Source organism: Vulpes lagopus, chromosome X, assembly GCF_018345385.1.
Source record: "Vulpes lagopus strain Blue_001 chromosome X, ASM1834538v1, whole genome shotgun sequence".
Lineage (NCBI taxonomy): Eukaryota > Metazoa > Chordata > Mammalia > Carnivora > Canidae > Vulpes > Vulpes lagopus.
This window is the reverse complement of record NC_054848.1, coordinates 109,684,187-109,706,337: the sequence shown is the minus strand read 5'-3', so window position 1 is coordinate 109,706,337 and position 22,151 is coordinate 109,684,187. Positions and strand designations below refer to the sequence as shown.

The window sequence follows — 22,151 nt, the reverse complement described above, 5'->3', positions numbered from 1 at the left end:
TTCTCTGTACCTCTTTTGTATTTAATGTTTAGATTGTCAGAATGGTGAAGAATTTAAAAGGCAGCCCAATAACACTCTCGATAGGTGATGGTGCCAATGATGTTAGCATGATCTTGGAATCCCATGTGGGAATAGGTAAGAACCACCTAATGAGATGGCAGCTATAAGATATCAGTATTGTTTGTAGGTAGAGTGGTCTTATATTCTAGAGAAAATGTTTTGGTTACTCATCTTGAATTTTAATTTAGGAATGATAATTATTAAATGAATAAAAATCATCCTCTGACATGTCCATCCCAAAATCCTACCCTTGGTGGGAATGTAGCAATACAAAGTTAGAGGATATTTTTATATTAGCCAAGTGAAGTGAATTTCCCAAACCTACTGGCAGTGCAATTGATCATTTAGCTCTCACTTTGACAGCATGCATGAAATTTTATTGATTTTCTGCCCCTGGCCACATCGCCTGCTTATGTTGCTGCACTATATCTTGTGAGATTCTTAACTGTTTGGGTCTAAGAAATAATTGGTTGGCTGGTTTTCCACATGGCAATATTTATGGGTGCTTTGGGCCGTAGGGTCAAATGTATATGTTGGCATGCAACAACAGCTTTTTCTACTGCCTGCACCATTTTTTTTTCCTACGTCAGGCTGCTGATAGGCAGCAATCTTAATGCCCCAACAAATGTTTTGGGTTGTTTTGTTTTGTTGAGGGGAGAAAATAATAGTATTCGTATCTTGGGAATTATTACTACAGTTTGGATTCCCAGATTCTTTCCATTGGGAAGTAACCCCATTCAGTGTTCCACATTGGTTATTCATATGGAAGTGGCCTAAAGCTGCTCGACCTCATGGAATACTTGGGCTACTACTTAGAGTTCCATTCAGTGAGAAGACTTCCCCATCTCATTGTAATGCTTCTGTTCTGAGCTCCTAGACCACAAACCCCAGGTCCGTTGTCTAGCAGCACTTACTAAGTGCCTTTAAAATAATTTTCAGATTGAGTTTTTTCCTTAAGATAATTTTTGCCTTGTAATGATGGAAACAATAATTCTAGTTAATCATTTTATATTGTGTTATAAACAAGTAATTACCATCTAAACCTAGTTTTATTTTTTGTTCGTTAAGACTCATTGTCACTGTTACAGCATATTTTGGTTAAAAAACAAATCTGCATGCACGAACTGTGCCACGTACAGAAGTTAAAAGTGTGAAAATAATAAATCAAGAGGGTTGCTTTTCTTTTTCAGGTATTAAAGGCAAAGAAGGCCGCCAAGCAGCCAGGAATAGCGATTATGCTGTTCCAAAGTTTAAACATTTAAAGAAACTGCTCTTGGCTCATGGACATCTATATTATGTGAGAATAGCACACCTTGTACAGTATTTCTTCTATAAGGTATGTAACAAAATATTTGTAATTTGACTTATCACCATCTAACCCAGCATTGACTCAGCTTGGTCATAAGATTTTCTTCCTATTTTTCACAGTTCTTTTGCTATCTTAGTACTGAGATTTGTGGTCTACAAAACATAGGTGATTTATCTAATGAATCAGAAACTAGAAATTCCTGGGGCACCTGGGTGGCTCAGTCAGTTAAGTGTCTGACTTGATTTCGCCTCAGGTCCTGATCTCAGGGTTGTGAGATTGAGCCCTGTGTCGGGCTGCGCACTGAGCTTTTCTGCTTGAGCTTTTCTCTCTCCCTCTGCCCCTTGGCCCCTCCCTCTGCTCACATGCACTCTCTCTCAAATAAAATTTTTTTTTTAAGATTTTATGTATTTATTCATGAGAAACACAGGGAGAGAGAGAGGCAGAAGAAGAAGCAGGCTCCATGTAGGGAGCCTGATGTGGGACTCCTTCCTGGGACTCCAGGATCACGCCCTGGGCCAAAGGCAGGTGCTAAACTGCTGTGCCACCCAGGGATCCCAATAAATATTTTTTAAAAAGAAACTAGAAATTCCTTTTAATGCAGCAATTTGGGATGAAATTTTTAAGTCAGCTTTATTGGAGTTTAAATACAATAAAATGTACCCACTAAAAGTGTATAGTTCCATTTTGACAAATGTTTACATTCATGTAACCATCATCCCAGCACATTCCCATGTGAGCCTTCCCGGTCAGTCTCCTCTGCCTTGCAGCAATGACTAATCTGAGTTATATTGCCGCACAATATATAGAGTGATACTTACAACATATAATATATAAATTTAGGCATAATTTATGCAGTACGCACATTCGATTTGCCTGTTTTAGAACTTCATATAAATAAAATCATATGTGCTCTGTTGTGTCTGGCCTGTTTCAGTTAGCATAATGTTTTTGAGTTTCATCCATGTTGTAACATATATCAATAGTTCGTTCCCTTTTTATCCTAAACAGTATTCTGAACTAGTCTTTTTAGTAGCAGAGTCCTCTTCTCAATTGAAATTCTACAGATAAAGCAGATAGCAGCAGAATTGCATTCATTGAAGGATTATGGGTTCAGGGTTGTGTCCTTGCTCAACCTCCTTGTCTTGCCCAGAGATTCCTCAGAGCACAATTTGGAGGCCATGAAAATAATACAAGCCTAATAGTACAAGCCTAACTCATTTTATGCCTAATGTCCCTGGCATACGGGAAGGTGACGTAAGGTCTAAAGTATGTGGATTAAGCATCTACTCTCAGCTCAAGTCATGATCCCAGGGTCCTGATACTGAGCAGCACATCAGGTGCTCTGCTCCCCAGGGAGCCTGCTTCTCCCTATGCCTCTGCTGCTCCCCCTGCTTGTGCACCCATGCTTGCTCTCTCTAGCGCGCGCGCTCTCTTTCTCTCTTGCTCTCACTCTCTCTCTCTCAAATAAGTAAAATCTTTAAAAAAAATAAAGCATGAAAATCATTTGAAGCTGACATGGACCAGAACTTGATCTCTTGTCCTATGTTCTGTTCACTATAGTTTTTTTTTTTTTTTTAATTTTTATTTATTTATGATAGTCACAGAGAGATAGAGAGAGGCAGAGACACAGGCAGAGGGAGAAGCAGGCTCCATGCACCGGGAGCCCGACGTGGGATTCGATCCCGGGTCTCCAGGATCGCGCCCTGGGCCAAAGGCAGGCGCCAAACCGCTGCGCCACCCAGGGATCCCTGTTCACTATAGTTTTTAAAGTTTTTTTCACTTTTCATGTTGAAATAAATTCAGTCTTTAAATAAAGTCACAAAATTAGTAAAATGATTTTCATATATTTTTGTCTACTGTTAGCACCTTAGGTAACACACAACATAGCTGTCAAGATCCATAAATTGAAATTAATTGGCACATTGTTAACTAGTCCATATGTAGTATTGCAATTTTGCCAAAGGTCCAACTGATAATCCTTGTGGTCCATCTCAGGCTTGTGAGTGCATTTAGCTGTCATACCTCCTTCATTTTCTTTTCTTTCTTTTTTTTAAATTTTTTTATTGGAGTTCAATTTGCCAACATATAGCATAACACCCAGTGCTTATCCTGCCAAGTGCCCCCCTCAATGCCCATCACCCAGTCACCCCAACCCCCCGCCCACCTCCCCTTCCACTACTCCTTGTTCGTTTCCCAGGATTAGGTGTCTTCGTTTTCTTTACACTGGCGTACTCCTATCTTCTTTGTCTTCATGATCTTAACATTTTTGAAAAGTACTGGCCAGTTTGTAGAATGTCCCTCCGTTTGGGTTTGTCTAAAGTTCACTTATCATTAGATTGAGGTTATGCTTTTTGGACCAATAACATAGAAGCAGTGTTGTAACCTGCTCAGTGCATCAAATCGAGAGGTTTTCTTTTATCACCGAGCATTAGAGTTCACATTAGACTGAGCCTGCTTACCCATTTGTGTCTACCAGGGGATAGAATTTACCAAAGTTCTTAATAAGATTCTAGTTTGTAGATATCTTACCAAGTTCATGTGCAAATTAAATGATTGAAACTGTTACAGTATTTAGATTTCATGCCCTGTATTTCAGAAAGGCAAAGCACAGCAACTTTTTGTGTGCTGGTTTTCTGTGATCAATCCCAGATCTTAATTAACTAGCTTTTAATATTCTTAAAGCCATACATGGGCAGCCCAGGTGGCTCAGTGGCTTAGCGCCGCCTTCAGCCCAAGGTGTGATCCTGAAGACCTGGGATCAAGTCCCACGTCAGGCTCCTTGCATGGAGCCTGCTTCTTCCTCTGCCCGTGTCTCTGCCTCTCTTTCTCTGTGTCTGTCATGACTAAATAAATAAAAAAATCTTTAAAAAAATATGTGGAAATCAGAGCTCAGAGAGTTTGCATAACTTGCCTTTTCCTCCTCAGCTCAAAAATGGCAGAGCTACATTTCCACAATAGGTTTACTTATTCTCAGTCCAGGACTCTTTGTACATCACACTTAGTCTGTCAGGCCTTGTACTCACTCTATTTCACAGCCCCCCTTGGGGACAGGTCGTTACTCTCTCTTAATTTCCCTTAGTAAGGGAGCCCGTGAAGATTTGCTGTGCATATCTGCCTAACACTCTGATCTTACTCCTGAGTCCTGGTTTGCCTTCCTTAAGATTTTGGCCTGCAATTCAAGCACCTACCACCAGATGGAAGGAATGCTCTGTTAAGACAAACAAAACAAGAATTAAAATGGCTGTTTACCAGTGATCAGTAATTAACCTATCCCTGTTCCAAATTTAGGGGATTATTTGTGTAGATAATACCCTCCATATTCATTAGGCTCTCTGTGCCCGTGGTCATCTTAGCTACTGACTTAGCAGTGCTCCTTTTCTACTACGGCTTTTTATCCCAAGATGACTTCTAATACTTTCAACCCTCTTTGGCTGAGCTGAAAAACCTACCTTCCTCTTACCTTGTCAGTGCATCTTCAAATATCAATTGCTTCACTCCTGGAGTGCTTCAGTGATGGGTGTTCCTGCCTTCTCTTTCTCCATTCAATCTACCTTGCGTAATTCAGCCAAGTTAATGTTCAGAAAATGCCACTTTTTAACTGGTCCTCCAGAAACATCACTCTCCATTGTCTAAGGATTAGTTTGTCTTTTAAGGCACCCCCCTGTCTGACCCTGTCTTACCTTATATGTTTAAAATATAAGGTTGCCTTGGTTCCTACTGTTAACCAATCTTATCCATCCTTAACACCTTGTTCAAATTCTAATTCTTTTATTCACTCAGTCAACAGATGTGTTTGAATGTATTAGCATGTGCCAAGAACCATTTTAAAACCAGAGGATTCATAATGGAATAGAACAGGCAAAGTCTCAGTTGTCATGGGACTTACATTCTTGTGAGAGTCAGACTTCCCCTTCCCACAAAGCATCTTCATGATCCTCACTGAGTGCTGCCTCCTCCAACCTCAGAGCACTCAATTTTTAAGTATATTTTTGCATCCTACCAAAACTGATGTGTACCCATGAGTGTCAGTCTTCCAAGATGATGACCTTGGGAGCTCTGGCACTCAGATGCTATAGGGCTTACTCAATATATATATAGCACTTTTCTTGAGGAACATCCTCCAGAGCCTGTAGTATATTCGCCTAAGTATCCTCAGCTATGGCAGATGTTCATCCTTTGAGGATGCATTGTATTTTTAAAAACAAGTTTTGAGCCTCCTAGCCTGGTAAATGAGCGAAGTGAGAATGTGTGACAGAAGGAAAGAGACTGATGTTCTGACATAGCCCAAAAATGGGCTCTAGAAGGGCTACCCAGAGACGTTATGAACAAGTGACAGCAGCACTGAAATAAGGTCGCATCCTACCTTGATGGATAGCACTCATTTGAAAATACTAGTTCTGGTAATTTTGCCTGAAGACATTAATTTCAGTATTGATAGTCCTACCTGGTGGCTTTTCCTGCCTTATGAATTCTCGGCTTATATTTTTTCCTGTTTGTTTTTAGTATTCTCCCAATTAAATAAGTTCTGTAGAAGTAAGAAGTTTTGTTCTGTTTTTGTATCACCCACAATACCATCTTTGCATGGAATAGGTGGTCAATAATAATATGTTGATTGTTTGATGAGGCAGAAACAAAGGTGGTAAAGCATTAGTTGATACTGTTAGTGCTGACATACACTATAAGAATATCCTGGCTGTTTATTGGCATTAATTGACTTTAAATGTACACTTTGAGCTTTATGTCAGTCTACCTTATATTGATTTTGCGAATCAAATTGGCATTTAAGGGGTAATACCTAGATGTTTGTATTTGTATGAGATTATTTCTTCTCTCAAGAAGAGCAAAGGTTCTCATAAAGTGAAACCCTCCTTCTGCTTGGTAAGGCAAAAGTGGGTATTAATATGAATTAATCATTTGTCTTTGAGTTGTCTGCTTACAACTCTAATGGAGATTTATTTATGATATTAGAAGGACTTAGGATTGACTATAGACTATTTGGAGTCCAGTATCCTGTGTTAGTTTAGGAAGTTAAAGTGAAAACATTAACCCTTTTTTACATTTTTTTCCAGAACCTTTGTTTCATCTTGCCACAATTTTTGTACCAATTCTTCTGTGGATTCTCACAACAGGTTTGTTTCCCTAGTTATTTATTATTATGTACTTTACGTTGGCTATTAATAAATTACCTTTTTTGTATTGGATTGTAGTGATGAGAGAGGTATGTTCAAAGTAAAAGAATTTATTTTATTTTATTTTATTTTATTTTATTTTATTTTATTTTATTTATTTATTTTTTAGTTCAATAGTTAATCTTCTTGCCCTGGTTTTTGACAATAGCAAATGTTTATGTCTTTGCGTTAGTAATGTACTTATTGTTACTTTCTTCTTAAAAGTTATTTGATACATCCTGTTGGAATTGAGATAACCTTAAGAGTATTTCTTTCAATCAATGCAAACCATGTTTCCCAATAATCCTAAAATGGTGTGGCTTAATATTTCATCAAAGAAAATCTCACACCTTTGCAGTTTCTCGGGTTGATTTTCTAGAAAAATGTTGATCTTTCAACTGGCTAAGAAGCTGTGATCCCTGGATAAAGCCTTGGATTGCTTGAGCAATTACATTTTTTGCCCTTTTTTGTCTTCTGAACATCTCTTACTCTGTAAAGAAGATGATACGTGTTCTTTTGATACAGAAGTGGTGGGTAGGCATACACATTTATAGCTTTAACAACTGAAATGGCTCTTTGTTGCTTCTCGTGGAAGTGTAGCCAAATACAGAAGCTGTGATGCTCAATTACTGAGAAATTTTGTAGTTAATTTATGAGCAATTCAGTGATTTTGCCAAGCTGAGCTCCTGGTAGCATTATCACAGATATTAGAGACCGAGTTTCTAAATTTCAAGGCCTGCTTCATTCCTCCTGCTAGGAAGCGATCTTTTTTCTCATTTTCTTGGTAGTATTTCTAAGATGACGTGTTCTTCTGAATGGGAAGTGACTGCTCTCTTTCCCTAGAACTTGCCTCCTTTTCATTTGGTGCGTTCTCCTTTATGTCAGTGCTATGTCATCACACCCATGATGCCACTTCCACAGGTTGCTTTAGGAATCCATCATCTACTGAGTGCCATCAGTCTTCTTGTATGTAAAACTAACAGTATTAGTTACAGAGAGTTTTATAAATTCTGATAAATCTGCTTTGTATGAGCATTCAGATTACTACTGATCAAATGTTTCAAGGTCCTCACTTCCATGAATGAGTGCAAGTATTTAAAAAGACATTTCCAGTTTTGCAGCAAAGTGCTAAATGGAAATTGTCTTAATCTGGTTAAAGCATTGTTTTTAATTTGAAACCAGTGTGTTTGCAAGTTGTATGAAGAAAGAACTTATTCCTTATAAAGCCAGCTGAGACTCAGGCCCCAGTCTGTCTGGAGTCTGGTTAGGTTACATTAGCTGTTGAGGTCTCCATAGGAGTTGATGTTTGGCTGCCTCTGTTGCTCAGTTGGTAGGTTCATTCATTTATTGAATGTCTCTTGAGTGCCTACTGTATGCCAGGCTGAGTGCTGGGCATAGAACAGTGATCAAAACAAAGTCTTACCCCATGGAGCTCACAGTAGTACAGTGTAGTGTTAGGGGGAGAGCCTGCAATCATACACATATGTCAGGTACTGATAAAGGCTCTGAAGGAAAAAGCAAAGCATTAAAAACTGATAGAGTGTGAATGCAGGAGTCTGCTGTTTTAGAGAAGATGATCTGGAAAGTTCCCTCCAACGTGACATTTGGGCAGAGAGCTGAAGGAGAGGAATGAGGGAGCTATCAGATATCTTAGAGAAAAAGTGTGTCGGGTAAAAAGAAGGTCTCTGAGGTGGTGGCGTGCCGTGCAATAGCTTTATTTTTAACTTCAGCCTTGTGCTACTGCTGGATGTAGCGTCCATATCACAAATATGTTTAGAGCACACACAGTTGGTCAGCCCTTTTCAATTCAGGTCCACATCACATGTTCTCTGCAACCCTGGAAGTTGGAGAGCCAGCTACGGAGAATGGAGAAATAGGACCAGGATTCAGATTCTTTATTATATTTTATTTTATTTATTCATTCATGAGAGAGAAAGGGAGAGGCAGAGACACAGGCAGAGGGAAAAACAGGCTCCATGCAGGGAGCCCGACGTGGAACTCAAACCTGGGTCTCCAGGATCACGCCCTGGGCTGAAGGCGGTGCTAAACCGCTGAGCCACCCGGGCTGCCTAGGATTCCGATTCTTTAAGCAGAAAGCAACTCTTTCTTTAGCGAAGCTAGGATAATACTGGTCTTTTTCCTATGTGAAAGGAAAATATTTGTAGCAGGTTTAATAGGAAACTATTATCAACTAAACCTGTTGTTTGTTTTGAGGACACTGTCTCCTAATTACGCATCTAAGAATTATAATTATCTCTCATGTAACATCATAGTACCATAGTGGAACAAAAGTAGATTGATGTTTCTTCTGTTTGAATGAAATTCAAGACTTAATTACACACCAGGCAGTCTTTTTGTTTGTTTGTTTGTTTGCTGTTTTCAATTTTCTCATTAGTGAAAATGAGATCGGTTCCAATGAAAATATAGTATTGTGCACCAACAAACTAATCCTCTCCCTTGAGAATTAAAAGGAACAAAGCACCAATTTGGGTATTTGGGGATACTTTTCAATTCAGTAGACGATTTTTGAGGAGTTTAAATCTTTGTGGAAGAGGAGTTAAGATGGTGGAGCATTTAGGACCCTAAGCGTGTCTTGTCCCTTGAACACAGCTAGATAGTTGTCATATTCTGAACACTCAAGAAATCAATCAGAGGTCTGAGAGAACAAAAACTGCAAGTCGACAAATAGAAAAATGATCACCTTTTGGAAGGTAGGAGGTACATAGAGTTGATTTGGGGGACAATAATAGCTGTGGGTAAGGTGGCAGGGAGGGAGCCTGCTTACAGAGGCAACCACAAAGTATTATAAGCGGCAAGCAAAAATCTGAACTTTTAGAAGCCTGCTACAGTGGTGGATGTGCCCAGCTTAACAGTGCGCAGGTGACAAAGTGGGGTTGAATCCCAGGAGTGACACTGTGGTCTGAGGATCCCCTGGGTCTCAAGACCAAGTGGCAGTGTTCCTAGACATAGGAGCATGGAAGCCAGGTGAAAACAGTCTTGGTGCCAGCTTCCTGCTCTGTTTTGCTACAAATTTTGAACCCCTGCACAGTTTTGTTACCACTTTCCTGGCAGGGGCTGGCAAGCAGCAAAAATGTGGCAAGACCCTCCCCCAGAGGAACAGTGCACATATGTGCTGCAGGAGTCCCTAAAATGTGGAGTTTTAAAACTCAGTCGTGCGCCTAAGATTTAAAAAATAGAAAAGCTTGACCACAGACCAGTTGAATTTAGGGTTCTAACAGGGATCAGGGACATAAGTGATTGCTTCTGTGAGGGCTCACTGAGGAGTTGGAGGTGGGGACTTTGAGCTCTGGGGCTAGACAGTGGGGCACCACCATGTTCATGCCTCCCATCAGCGCTGAAAGTCTTCAGGGAGCAAAATAGCACCACATAGTAAGTCTGGAGCTGCCTACACCAAGCCCCACCCCCTTGATCCCTGGAGGCTCATTTCCACTAGGACAAGTCCACCTGAGAATCATCCCAACAGGCTGCTCCCCCAGAAGACCAGCACAAACAATTTGTTTGCACCAAGTTTACTGATCATAGAGGGCTGCAAAGCATCGCTTCTTGGGGAAAATAGAATCTAGCTTCCTTTTTACTTTTATTCTTTTTTTATTATTATTTTTCCATATATTGTCTTATTTTTTTAATTCCCTTTTTCAATTTTTTTATTAATTTAAAAATTATATATACTTTATCTTTTTGTATTCTTTTGTTTTTTGTTTTTTTTTTTTTATTTTGGGATCTAGATTCTTTTAACAAGTACACCAAAACACACCCAGGATCTAGGTTTTGGGGGGAGATTTTTTTATTTTGGTGGTTTTCCTTTGTTTTCGTTTTGTTTTGTTTTGTTTTGTTGTGGGCATTTATTTTGTTTCCATTCTTCTTTTCTGGACAAAATGATGAAATGGAGAAATTCACTCCAAAAGAAAAAATGGAAGTAGAACTCACAGCTAGGGATTTAATCAGTACAGATAGAAGTAAGAAGTCTGAACTAGAATTTAAAACAGCAATTATAAAGATACAAGTTGGGCTTGAAAGAAGCATAGAAAACACCAGAGAATCTTTACTGTAGAGATAAAAGAACTTAAGTCTAGTCAGGCTGAAATTAAAAATGCTATAACTGAGATGCATCCCAAGTGGAGGCCATCAAAACAAGAATGGACGAAGCAGAGGAACAAATTGGTGATATAGAATATAAAATTATTGAAAATAATGAAGCTGAAAAGAATAATGAAGCTGAAAGAGGGAAAGGGAGATAATGGACCACAAAGGTAGACTTAGGGAACTCAATGACTTATTAAAACGTAGTAACATTCGTATCATAGGAGTCCTAGAAGGTAAAGCGAGGGGAAAAGGAGCAAAAGGTTTATTCACATAAATTATAGCTGAAAGCTTCCCTAATCTAGGGAAGGACACAGACCTCAAATTCCAAAAAGCACAGAGAACTCCCATTAAATTCAGCAAAAGCTGACCATCACCAGGGCATATCATAGTCAAATTCACAAAATACAGACAAGGAAAGAATCCTGAAAATGAGAGGGGGATAAAAGTCCTTCACCTGCAAGGGAAGACAGATCAGGTTTACAGCAGATCTGTCCACAGAAACTTGGAAGGCCAGAAAGGAGTGGCAGGAAATAGTCAATGTGCCGAATGGGAAAAATATGTAGCCAAGAATTTGTTATCCAGCAAGGCTGTCATTTAGAATAGAAGGAGAAAGTTTCCCAAACAGAAACTAAAGGAGTTGGTGACCACTAAACCAGCCCTGTGAGAAATGTTAAGGGGACTCATTGGAGAAAAAGAAAAAGAGACCAAAAGCAACAAAGTCTAGAAAGGACCAGAGAACATCACCTTAAACACCAACTCTACAGGCAACACAGTGGCGCTAAATTCATCTCTTTGAATAATCACTCTGAATGTAAATGGACTAAATGCTCCGATCAAAAGACATAGGGTAACAGAATGGATTTAAAAAGAAAGAAAGAAAACAAGATCTATTTATATGCTGCCTATAAGAGACTCATTTTACTTTTTTTTATTTTTTATTTTTTTAAAAGATTTTATTTATTCACGAGAGAGACACACAGAGAAAGAGAGAGGCAGAGGGAGAAGCAGGCTCCATGCAGGGAGCCTGATGTGGGACTTGATCTCAAGACTCCAGGATCCTGCCCTGGGCCAAAGGCAGGCACTAAACCGCTGAGCCACCCAGGGATCCCCCAAGATACTCATTTTAGACCTAAAGATACCTGCAAACTGAAAGTGAGGGGGTGGGACATCTGGATGGCTCAGTCCGTTAAGCAACTAACTCTTCATTTAGGTCCAGGTCATGATCTCAGTGTTGTGAGATTCAGCCCTACTGGGACTCTGGACTAGGCATGGAGCCTGCTTAAGATTCTCTCCTCCTCTTCTTCTCTCCCCCTATTTGTGCACATTTTCTCTCTCTCTCTCTCTCTCTCTCTCTAAAAAAAAAAAAATACAAAAACAGGATGGAGAACCATCTGTCATGTTAATGGACATCAAAAGAAGAAGGCCAGAATAGCCATATTTCTATCAGATAAACTAGGTTTTTTTTTTTTTTTTTTTTTTTTATGATAGGCACACAGTGAGAGAGAGAGGCAGAGACACAGGCAGAGGGAGAAGCAGGCTCCATGCACTGGGAGCCCGACGTGGGACTCGATCCCGGGTCTCCAGGATCGCGCCCTGGGCCAAAGGCAGGCGCCAAACCGCTGCGCCACCCAGGGATCCCAATAAACTAGGTTTTTAAAAATATTTATTTATTTTAGAGAATGAGAGAGACTCCCAAGTAGATTCTGCACTGATGACCAAGCCCAACACAGGGCTCGATCTCAAGACCCTGAGATCACAACCCAAGCCAAAACCAGAGTTGGACACTTAACTGACTGTACCACCCAGACAAACTAGATTTATTTATTTATTTAGTCATAGAGACAGAGAGAGAGGGGCAGAGACACCAGCAGAAGGAGAAGCAGGCTCCATGCAGGGAGCCTGACGTGGGACTAGATCCTGGGTCTCCAGGATCATGCCTTGGACTGAAGGCGGCGCTAAACCACTGAGCCACCCGGGCTGCCCACAAACTAGATTTTAAAACTGTAACAAAAGATGGGAAAGAGCATTATATCATAATAAGGGGTTTATCAAGAAGATCTAACAATTGTAAATATGCTCCCAACTTGGGAGCACTCAGATATATATATAAATCAATAATAAATATAAAGAAACTCAGTGATAATAATACAATAATAGTAGGGGACTTTAGCACCCTACTCACAGCATGGACAGATCCTCTAAGAATCCCTAAAGAAACAAGGGCTTTGAATAACACACTGGACCAGACAGACCTCACAGATATATTCAGAGTATTTCATCCTAAAACAGCAAAATACACATTGTTTTTGAGTGCACATGGGACATTCTCCAGAATAGATCACATACTGGGTAACAAAACAGGCCTCAGAAAGTACAGAAAGACTGAGATCACACCAGGCATATTTTCAGACCACAATGCTATGAAACTTGAAGTTAACCACAAGAAAATATTTGGTAGGACCACAAATACATGGAGGTTAAAGAACATCCTATTAAAGAATGAATGGGTTAACCAGGAAATTAGAGAAGAAAATAAAAAAATACATGGAAGCAAATGAAAATTAAAACACGACAGTCCAAAACCTTTAGGATGGAGCAAAGGTTGTCCTCAGAGGCAAGTGTATTGCCATACAGGCCCACCTCGAGAAGCAAGAAAAGTCTCAAATACATAATCTAACCTTACACCTAAAGGAACTAGAGAAGGAACTGCAAATAAAGCCTAGAGCCAGCAAAAGAAATAATAAAGATTACAGCAGAAATAAATGGTATAGAAAGAAACAAAAAAAAAACAACAGATTAACAAAACTAACATAAGGAACAGCGGAGCCTCTCAGGAAGAGAGTATTAGAAAAATTGTAGATTTAGGTTTGGGACACCTTACTGCCTCAGTCAGTAGACTGAGTACAGCTCTTGATCTTGAGGTTGTGAGTTCGAGCCCCAAGTTGACTGTAGAGATTACTTTAAAAAAATCCTTTAAAAAAATACCATTTTGGCTTAAATGGAATCATTTGGGGGAAAGGTTTAAGATGAGGGTGCTTTATCTAGATTGGGTGCTCTCAATTAAGTGGGAGTAATTTTATGACTAAGCATTTCAGTATATCTCACCAGGAGGATTGAAGACTAGGAGGCTACCACTGTCATTAGTCAAGAAACAACAGTCACCCGTATTCGCCAGAACAGGGATATTTGTTAGTTTTGTGATTTGAACAATATTCATATTCTGTGTTCTGTGTAATAGTCCTGTTCTTATCTTGATCCGTCATGGTCATAGAATAGCCTTGCTTGAGGAGCACCTGGGTGGCTCAGTGGTTGAGCATCTATCTGCCTTTGGCTCAGGCCATGATCCTGGGGATTGAGTCCCACATCAGGCTCCTCGCAGGTAGCCTGCTTCTCCCTCTGCCTATGTCTCTGAGCCTGCCTCTCTCTCTCTCTCTCTCTCTCTCTCTCTCTCTCTCTGTGTGTGTGTGTGTGTGTGTGTGTGTGTATGTATCTCATGAATAAATAAATAAAATCTTAAAAAGAATAGCCTTGCTTGATGTCGTTACTCATTGAAGTTGTACTCGACAGGCGAATACCAGTGCCTAATTGTGAGTGCCAGGACAGCTTCTGGATGTCAGGGGCTGCCTTGCGTTTCTCAGGCTATACCTGTCAATACAATAAAGAAAAATCTCTACCCACACAGAACTTGAATTCTAATGTGAAATGAACTAGCAAAAGTAATAAATGTAAAACAGAAAATAAAAAGATGACTAGTACTGTAAGAAAATTAAATTAAAAAAAATAAATAAATACAAGATAACAGGGGAAATGTGCCCATGAGAAAGGGAGCGGCAGTTGGGATCAAGGTTGGTCTCTCTGAAAAGGTGACATTTGAGCTGATATTTATGAGTGAGGGAGTAAAGTGAAAGTGTTCCAGGCAGGGGCAACAGCCAGTTCCAAGGAAGTCCTAAGTCAGGAGTGTGCCTGACATGTTGAAGGCACAGATCTAAGAGATAAGGCCAGACAGTAGAAGAAGCCAGATCCAGTGGGACTATATAGCCACTCCTTTGTGGGAACCTTTTAACTTTCAGAGATAAAAGGAATCCACTGCACAGTTTGAACAAAACAATGACTTGAATTGTCTTATTTTCTCACAGAACTACTCAGGCCATTGCATAGACTGTAGATGAAGGGGAGAAGTAGGGAGCCACTGAGGAAGCTTGTAGGGTGGTAACTGGAGATGCCGAGAAGTGATCTGATTCTGAATATATCTGAAGGCAGGGCCAGTAAACACTTCTTATTTGACTGGATGCAAGTGTGAAAAAGAGAAGAATCAAGGATGAATCCAAGATTTTGGTTCTAGCTAATCACCAAGATTTAGTTGCCCTTTCCTGAGATGGGGAACCCTTCAGGAGGAGCAGGTTGGAGCTAAGGGCAGGTCAGAGGAGGAGTTCAGTTCCAGATGTAGGTTTGAAATCTATTTCCAAGAGGTAATAAGTGGGCAGCTAGGTCCATGGCGACAGGTCTGGGCCAAAGATAAATATTCGGGAATGTTCAGTGAATGGATGGTATTAAAACACAGGACTGGTGAGATCACCTAGAGAGTGAGTATGACATCCCAAACAGTGGGTGCTGGAACACTCCCAACTAAGGGCTTGGGCAGAATAGGAGACCAAGAAGAAATGGCTAGTGACATAGGAGAATTGCTAATTTCAAAATATTTCTCGAGCACCTAGGTGGTACCAGGCACCAAGAACGATAGTAGGGTTGCAACACTGTGGGCACTGTTCACTGAGGTAGGGACCATGGGACAAAGATTTAAGGGGAACGTTAATGAGTTGGACTTTAGACATTTTGAGTTACAGATGCCTGTGGGACAATCAGCAGAAAGGTGGAAATTATGATCTGGAACCTAGGGAAGTCATGCCTGTGTACATATATTTAGCTTTGGTTTTGCAAATTCATCCCTTTAAATCCTTAGTAAGTGGCCACATTCAATATCATAAATACAGCCTGGAGAAGGTGATAGTGATATTTAAAACTATGTAAAATATTAACAAAAAAGCCCACTATGACAGAGGCTGACCACTGCCTATGCAGTTCTAGGCTTACACTTAATTGTTCTTTGTTCACTGAAAAATCTTTTCAAAATCTGTTAGCAAATACCTGTTAGAAATAGACCTTACAGAGTCTATACATTCTGAATAAGATCCTACAAAAAGGGAGGCTCTATTAATATGCACCACAATATGTTAGTTTCTTTTCTACAGCTATCAGAGTGACCTTGTTTATAAACTTCTTTTGCTATCACAATGAACATGAAAGGAAACCGTCTTGTTTTAGCTTGTGTTTTTTTCCAAACACGTGCACTTTTTCTTTTGTCTGTCATTTCAGCCACTGTATGATGCCGCTTACCTGACAATGTACAACATCTGCTTCACATCCTTGCCAATCCTGGCCTACAGTCTCCTGGAACAGCATATCAATATTGACACTCTGACCTCAGATCCCCGATTGTATATGTAAGTAGAACATACAGTTAAAAGCCACTTCAGACCTTCAAAACTGTGGGTTTCTTTCATCCACAGGTAGGAAGGACACAACTGCCAACTTGATTCGATTACATGGTTCTGTTCTGAATTTTAGGTACTTAAACCAGACCATTCAATAGGAAAATGATAGATGTCTTAGATGTAGGTCCTGTCCATGAATGTGTATGAACCATCTGGTTCAAAATCACTAATTCCTAAAACTTGAACCTCCATTGTCATAGAATTCTGGAGCCTCACAGGAAGACACACTATTTTAACTACCAAAAAAAATAAAAAGAAAAAGGCAATACACAAAGATTTTTTGGTAGTTTATAGAATATTGATTCCTACCTATAATGGGTTGGACTGATATTATGGTAAACTTTCTCTCTTACTTTTTTAAGATTTTATTTATCTTAGAGAAAGAGTGTGTACACACACTTGAGTGAGAGCAGGGGCAAAGGGGAAGGGAGAGAACCTGAAGTAGACTCCGCAGTGAGCCTGAATCCCAATGCGGGCCTCGACCTCACGACCCCAAGATCACAACCTAAGCTGAAACCAAAAATTGGTTGCCTATCCAACTGAGCCACCCAGGTGCTCCTAGACTTTCTCTTAAACTGCCCTAGAAGCATGGCCTCTACTTTGTTAGCTCCATTCTAAAACTATATTGCTGAAGAAAATAATGAACTCATCAGAGCCATTATATGCATTTTGTGTCAGTTGGAAATGGATGCTTTTGTCTATGGGTGGGGAACTTTGCCAGTTGTTTAACGTATGATTTAATTGGTGTTTTTTAAGTTATGCCTACACCTAAGGATGAAAATGCTAATTTATAGCAGATGACAAGCATTATTAAACAGTGGGTAGCAACTGCAGTACAGTGACTTAGGTGGCTTATTTGTATGAAGTGAAGGTGCACAAATTTAAGGGATTTATTTAACCAGTATGACTCATAAAACTTACATTTAGCAATTGTTAGACTTAACCAGCTTTACAAAATTTGTCATTATTTTAAAGATGGAAAAATGGAAAATTTCAAACATACACAGTAGTAACAAAAATGCTATTAATATAGTGAACTTCCCTATGCTTATCACTCAGCTTCAGTAATTATCAATTCTGGGTCTATCCTATTTCATTAATAACCCTGTTTGTTCTATTACAGACTTACTTTGTAATAAATACCAAACATTATATAAAAATGTAATTTCAGTAACTATAGAGTTACTATTAAGTTATTAAGAGATACTATTAAGTATCTCTTAAAGATAAGGACTTAAAAAAATAGTACCTTATCATACCTAAAACTGTAACAAGTCCATAATATATATTATCATATATCCAATCAAGGTTTAGATTTCTCTAGTTGACTCATTTCTTTTTATAGAATGCTTGTTTGAATCCAAATAAGGTCCATATACTGTAGTTAGCTAATATGCTTCTTGAGTCTGTTTTAACTTGTAGGTTAACCCAGAAATTTTTTTTTTTTAACCCAGAAATTTATTTGTTGACAAAACTGGGTCATTCATCTCGTAGAGTTTACCCCAATCTGGAGTTTGCTGATTGCATTCTTGTGGCATTAACATGTTCTGCTTTTCCCTGTATTCGCAGCAAGGGGATAGTTAGATCTAGAGGGGAATCCTAGAAACCCTGGGAGAAATCTTACAAAGCATCCGCTCCCATGCTCTCTTTCTTAAAATGAGGAACCAGGACCCAGAAATGACTTACCTAAAGACACATGGTGGAACTAAAGGCACACCAAGATCAGAATGTAGGCCCTCTGACGACTAGCCCCATGCTCTTTCCAGCTGACTGGTGGTTTTCAAACACTGAGCAGCAGTGTTCTGTCTCCAGACAACTAACGTGAAATCCAGTAGTGCAGCTGCTCTGGTCGACGCAGGGTTTGGGGGCAGGGAGCAGATCCCTCACGTTCAGTCCCACCAAAAACCCAGGCTAACTGCCTGCCCATCAGTAAAATCTGGGTAATGGTAGCAGCTAATAATGGGGTTTTGTGAGGATTAAATGAGTGACTACATGTAAAACAACTTAAACCAGTCCCTGGCACATAGTTTTCAATGAGATGGCATCTGTTAACCTTATTCTAACACCCTCCTGCGCATGACTTCAGAGCTATGCTGAGCGCTTTCATACATCAAGAATGTTGAAAATCTCAAGAAAGCTGTTGAGGACAAATTATTTTAAGGGTGTCCATGTTTTAGTTAGGGAACTACAGGTATAGGTCACAAATTATTGAATGATTTTCCCTAAAGGTATACTTGCTACACCTGCGTAAGTGAAAAAGCCATGGCATTCCCCTATTGCCCAGCTCGAAATGCAGCTTTTCTTCTTCCCTGCTCTGATGAGACGCTGACCTCAGCCTGTCCCTATATTGGAGATCACTCTGCTACTCCAGTTATTCCTTTGGAAGCATGAAGCCCTAGTCATCTATAGGGCCCTCTCGGCAGCTATACCACCTAGTATTACTGATGACAGCGTGTGGCCTATTTACAGATTTCACCTTCAGGGATGTGGTGACCTGGGCACTTCGCAAATACTGTGACATGAAATGATGTATTTGGATATTTTCCTGCTTTTAAGAGAAATTTAAATAGTAAACTGTAGTTCTTCTACAGAGGGAAGAGGCATCATTTGTTTCTTCTTCAGCTTTTAAAGGCAAAAGAAAGGGGGCACCTGGATGGCTCAGTGGTTGACTGACTGTCTGCCTTTGGCTCAGATAGTGATCCTGGAGTCCTGGGATTGATTCCGGCATGAGGCTCCCTACAGGGAGCCTGCTTTTCCTGTCTATGTCTCTGCCTCTCTCTGTGCATCTCTCATGAGTAAATAAAAAATAAAATCTTTTTTTAAAAATGCAAAAGAAAGGTTCCAGTACACCTTCCGCTTCCCATCATAGGGAGGTGCTCAGGCCTGTGCTGCAGGGCAGCTGCTCCCTGAAGCTTCATTTTCTCTCACATTCTCCTTCATGTTGGCTATGAGACAGTCTAGAAAGACAGGATCCACTCCTGCCTCAGCCCAAATTCAGTGGTTTGCAAAAGCCTCATTGGCTGGGCAGTTTCTGGGCACTCATTGCAAGAATCTGTAGGAAGGTGCCTTCCCTGTGGCTCCCAGTTGCCTTGAGAATGTGACTTACTGTCTTTGGGGAGAGCTTGTTTCCGAGAAGCAGCCACCTCTTTGCTCCTGCAGTTTTTCTAGGGCAGACAGCAACACGTTGCATTATGCATCCCCTGAATTTCAAATTCTTTCATGCATCTGTAAATCAGGTAAAAGTTGCATGATTGCCATGTTTTCAGAAAACCCCCACAGTACTCAATACCAAGTGAACAAAGATTAGTTGCATTTACATTATAAAGGTGTTTTTTTTTCCCTAAAGATTTTATTTATTTATTCATGAGAAACACAGAGAGAGGCAGAGACACAGGCAGAGGGAGGAGAAGCAGGCTCCACGCAGGAGCCTGATGTGGGACTTGATCCCGCAACTCTGGGATCACGTCCCAAGCCGAAGGCAGACACTCAACCTCTGAGCCACCCAGGTGTTCCTATAAAGGTGTTTGTTACTCGATAAAGCCAAGTAACATTCTGTATAGTATCGGCAACAGCGTGCTATATGAATGATTAGATACCTTTTGATAAATGTTAAGAGCAACTTGAGAAGGACCTGGGTGGCTCAATCGGTTAAGGGATCAACTCTTGATTTTGGCTCAGGTCATGATCTCAGGGTTATGAGATTAAGCCCCTTGTCGGGCTCTGCACTAAGCATGGAGTCTGCTTAAGATTCTCTTTCATTTTTTAATTTTTTTAAGATTTTATTTATTTATTCATGAGAGACACACACAGAGAGAGAGAGAGAGAGGCAGAGACACAGGCAGAGGGAGAAGCAGGCTCCATGCAGGGAGCCTGATGTGGGACTCCATCCGGGGTCTCCAGGATCACGCCCTGGGCTGAAGGCAGTGCTAAACTGCTGAGCCACCCGGGCTGCCCGGATTCTCTATTTTTTTTTTTTTTAAAGGCAATTGAAATAGACCAAAAGATTTCCATGCATAAACCCAACTTTCTGTGGCTCTGCTCCATTAGAATTAGTAGCCATATTTAACACACTAACTTGTAGCAAGAAGATTGTGTTATTTTAACAGATTTTAAAGTTTTGATCTACCTACCGTTTATGAAAACATGACTATATAGCTTGAAACACTATTTGACTCAATTGAAAAAATATAAAGGGTACCCCAACACCTAAAAAAGGTTTCATTTCCAAGAAGAAATCTTGATGAAAAGAAATATCTTAACAATTGTAGTCGGAAAAGCCATGGCAGCTAGGTTGAGAGCATACGCTGTGATTTGAAGTCAAGTCAATCTGTGATTGTATACCAGCATTTCCCCTTACTAACTGAATGAACTCTGGCAGGCTACTACACTAGTGGTTTCTAAAATCTACTGCACATTAGAGTCCCCTGGGGAGCTTCAAAAATATCCTCATGCCCAGGTGACATCTCAAGCCAGTTAAATCAGCATAAGGAAGGTGGGAGTCAGGCATGAGTGGTTCTAAAGATCCCCAAGTGATTCCAATGTGCGTCATAGCTTGGGAACCATCATGACAGATCTTTTCAAGGCCCATTATTTGTAAACGGGACTGACAAAAATACTTAACTCACGTGGATTTTATGTGGATAAAAATGGACAATACATAGAGGCATCTAGGTGACTCAATTAAGCGTTTGCCTTCAGCTCCTCAGGTCATGATCCCGAGGTCCTGGAATCAAGCCCTGCATCAGGCTCCCTGCGCTTCTCCCTCTCCCTCTGCCTGCTGCTCCTCCTGCTTGTGCTCTCTGTCAAATAAATAAATAAAATATTTTTTTAAGAAACGGACAATATATATAAAACTCTTAACCCAGTTTACTGACATATAAGAAGTACTCAGTAATGGGAGCTAATTATTATTGATGATGCTATCATCGTCAGTGGCCAGAATTTTAAACTTAGTGCTTTGACTATTTCCCCAATGCATCCGTCTTGAGGCGGTTGCATGGAGATAAAACTGTGGCTCAGTATAGCCCTCCAGGCCCCAGGGCTACCTCTCCTCATTATAACCTGGTCATATCTGTGTGCCCTTTTGACATTTCACCATCTCTTTAACTAGACAGCCTACAGAAATTCATTAACCGGTGTTTTTTTCCCCCACTTCTCAATAGGAAAATTTCTGGCAATGCCATGCTACAGTTGGGACCCTTCTTATATTGGACGTTTCTAGCAGCGTTTGAAGGGACAGTGTTCTTCTTTGGGACTTACTTTCTTTTTCAGACTTCATCCCTAGAAGAAAATGCAAAGGTAAAAAATATTTCATTATCTCTTGGAATAAGAATAAGCATGGCTTACTCTTTTTTTATAGGCACTGGATTTATCATACACATCATCCAGCTGTAATCATTTTGTAAACTTTTTCTTAAGGTACAATATTTAGTTCTTAGAACTTTTTTAGAATGATGGAATTACTGAAGTAAGAAACCACTTCCTTTGTGTGTGCATGGCTAACTAGAAAGCTTATGTACATAGTTATGTTAAGCCTTCTAGAGGCTTAACTTAGCTGTAATTTTTAATAGATGAACAGAATTCTTAGGACTTCAGATTTTAGACCCCTATACGTTTCTTTTTTTCTTTTTTTAAAGTAAACTCTACCCTCCAATGTGGGGCTCATACTCAGGACCCCAAGATCAAGAGTCGCATGGTCTACTGACTGAGCCAGCCAGGTGCCCCAAGACTTCTCTTGTTTTAAAAGTAAAGTCCGGCCCCACTCAGTTCCTATTTATAGTGGCCTTTCATACTTGGAGTTGAAGGGGGTCGCTACCATCTTTGCAGTATTTGCCCAATCGATAAAGTGACGGAATTCCCTTCTCTTCCTCCTTTCCTTCCACATGGGAGCCTAGTGTTTTCCAGAAAGATTGCATGAATCCTACCAGTGCCTTCCTAGCAAGCGACTACGTAGGTCAG

At 40.2% G+C, this 22,151-nt stretch overlaps 1 protein-coding gene across 5 annotated transcripts in view; it reads left to right on the top strand.

Annotated features, from left to right (window-relative positions):
• Positions 1 to 22,151, top strand: part of ATP11C (ATPase phospholipid transporting 11C) — a 184,540-nt gene that overhangs the window by 142,527 nt on the left and 19,862 nt on the right. For all 5 annotated transcript variants that reach the window (XM_041740622.1, XM_041740623.1, XM_041740625.1 and 2 more), the window contains exons 21-25: positions 33 to 135; positions 1,251 to 1,396; positions 6,439 to 6,498; positions 16,015 to 16,142; positions 21,356 to 21,491. In XM_041740622.1, coding sequence (XP_041596556.1) covers positions 33 to 135; positions 1,251 to 1,396; positions 6,439 to 6,498; positions 16,015 to 16,142; positions 21,356 to 21,491 — 573 coding nt within the window. The remainder of the gene's footprint in view (positions 1 to 32; positions 136 to 1,250; positions 1,397 to 6,438; positions 6,499 to 16,014; positions 16,143 to 21,355; positions 21,492 to 22,151) is intronic.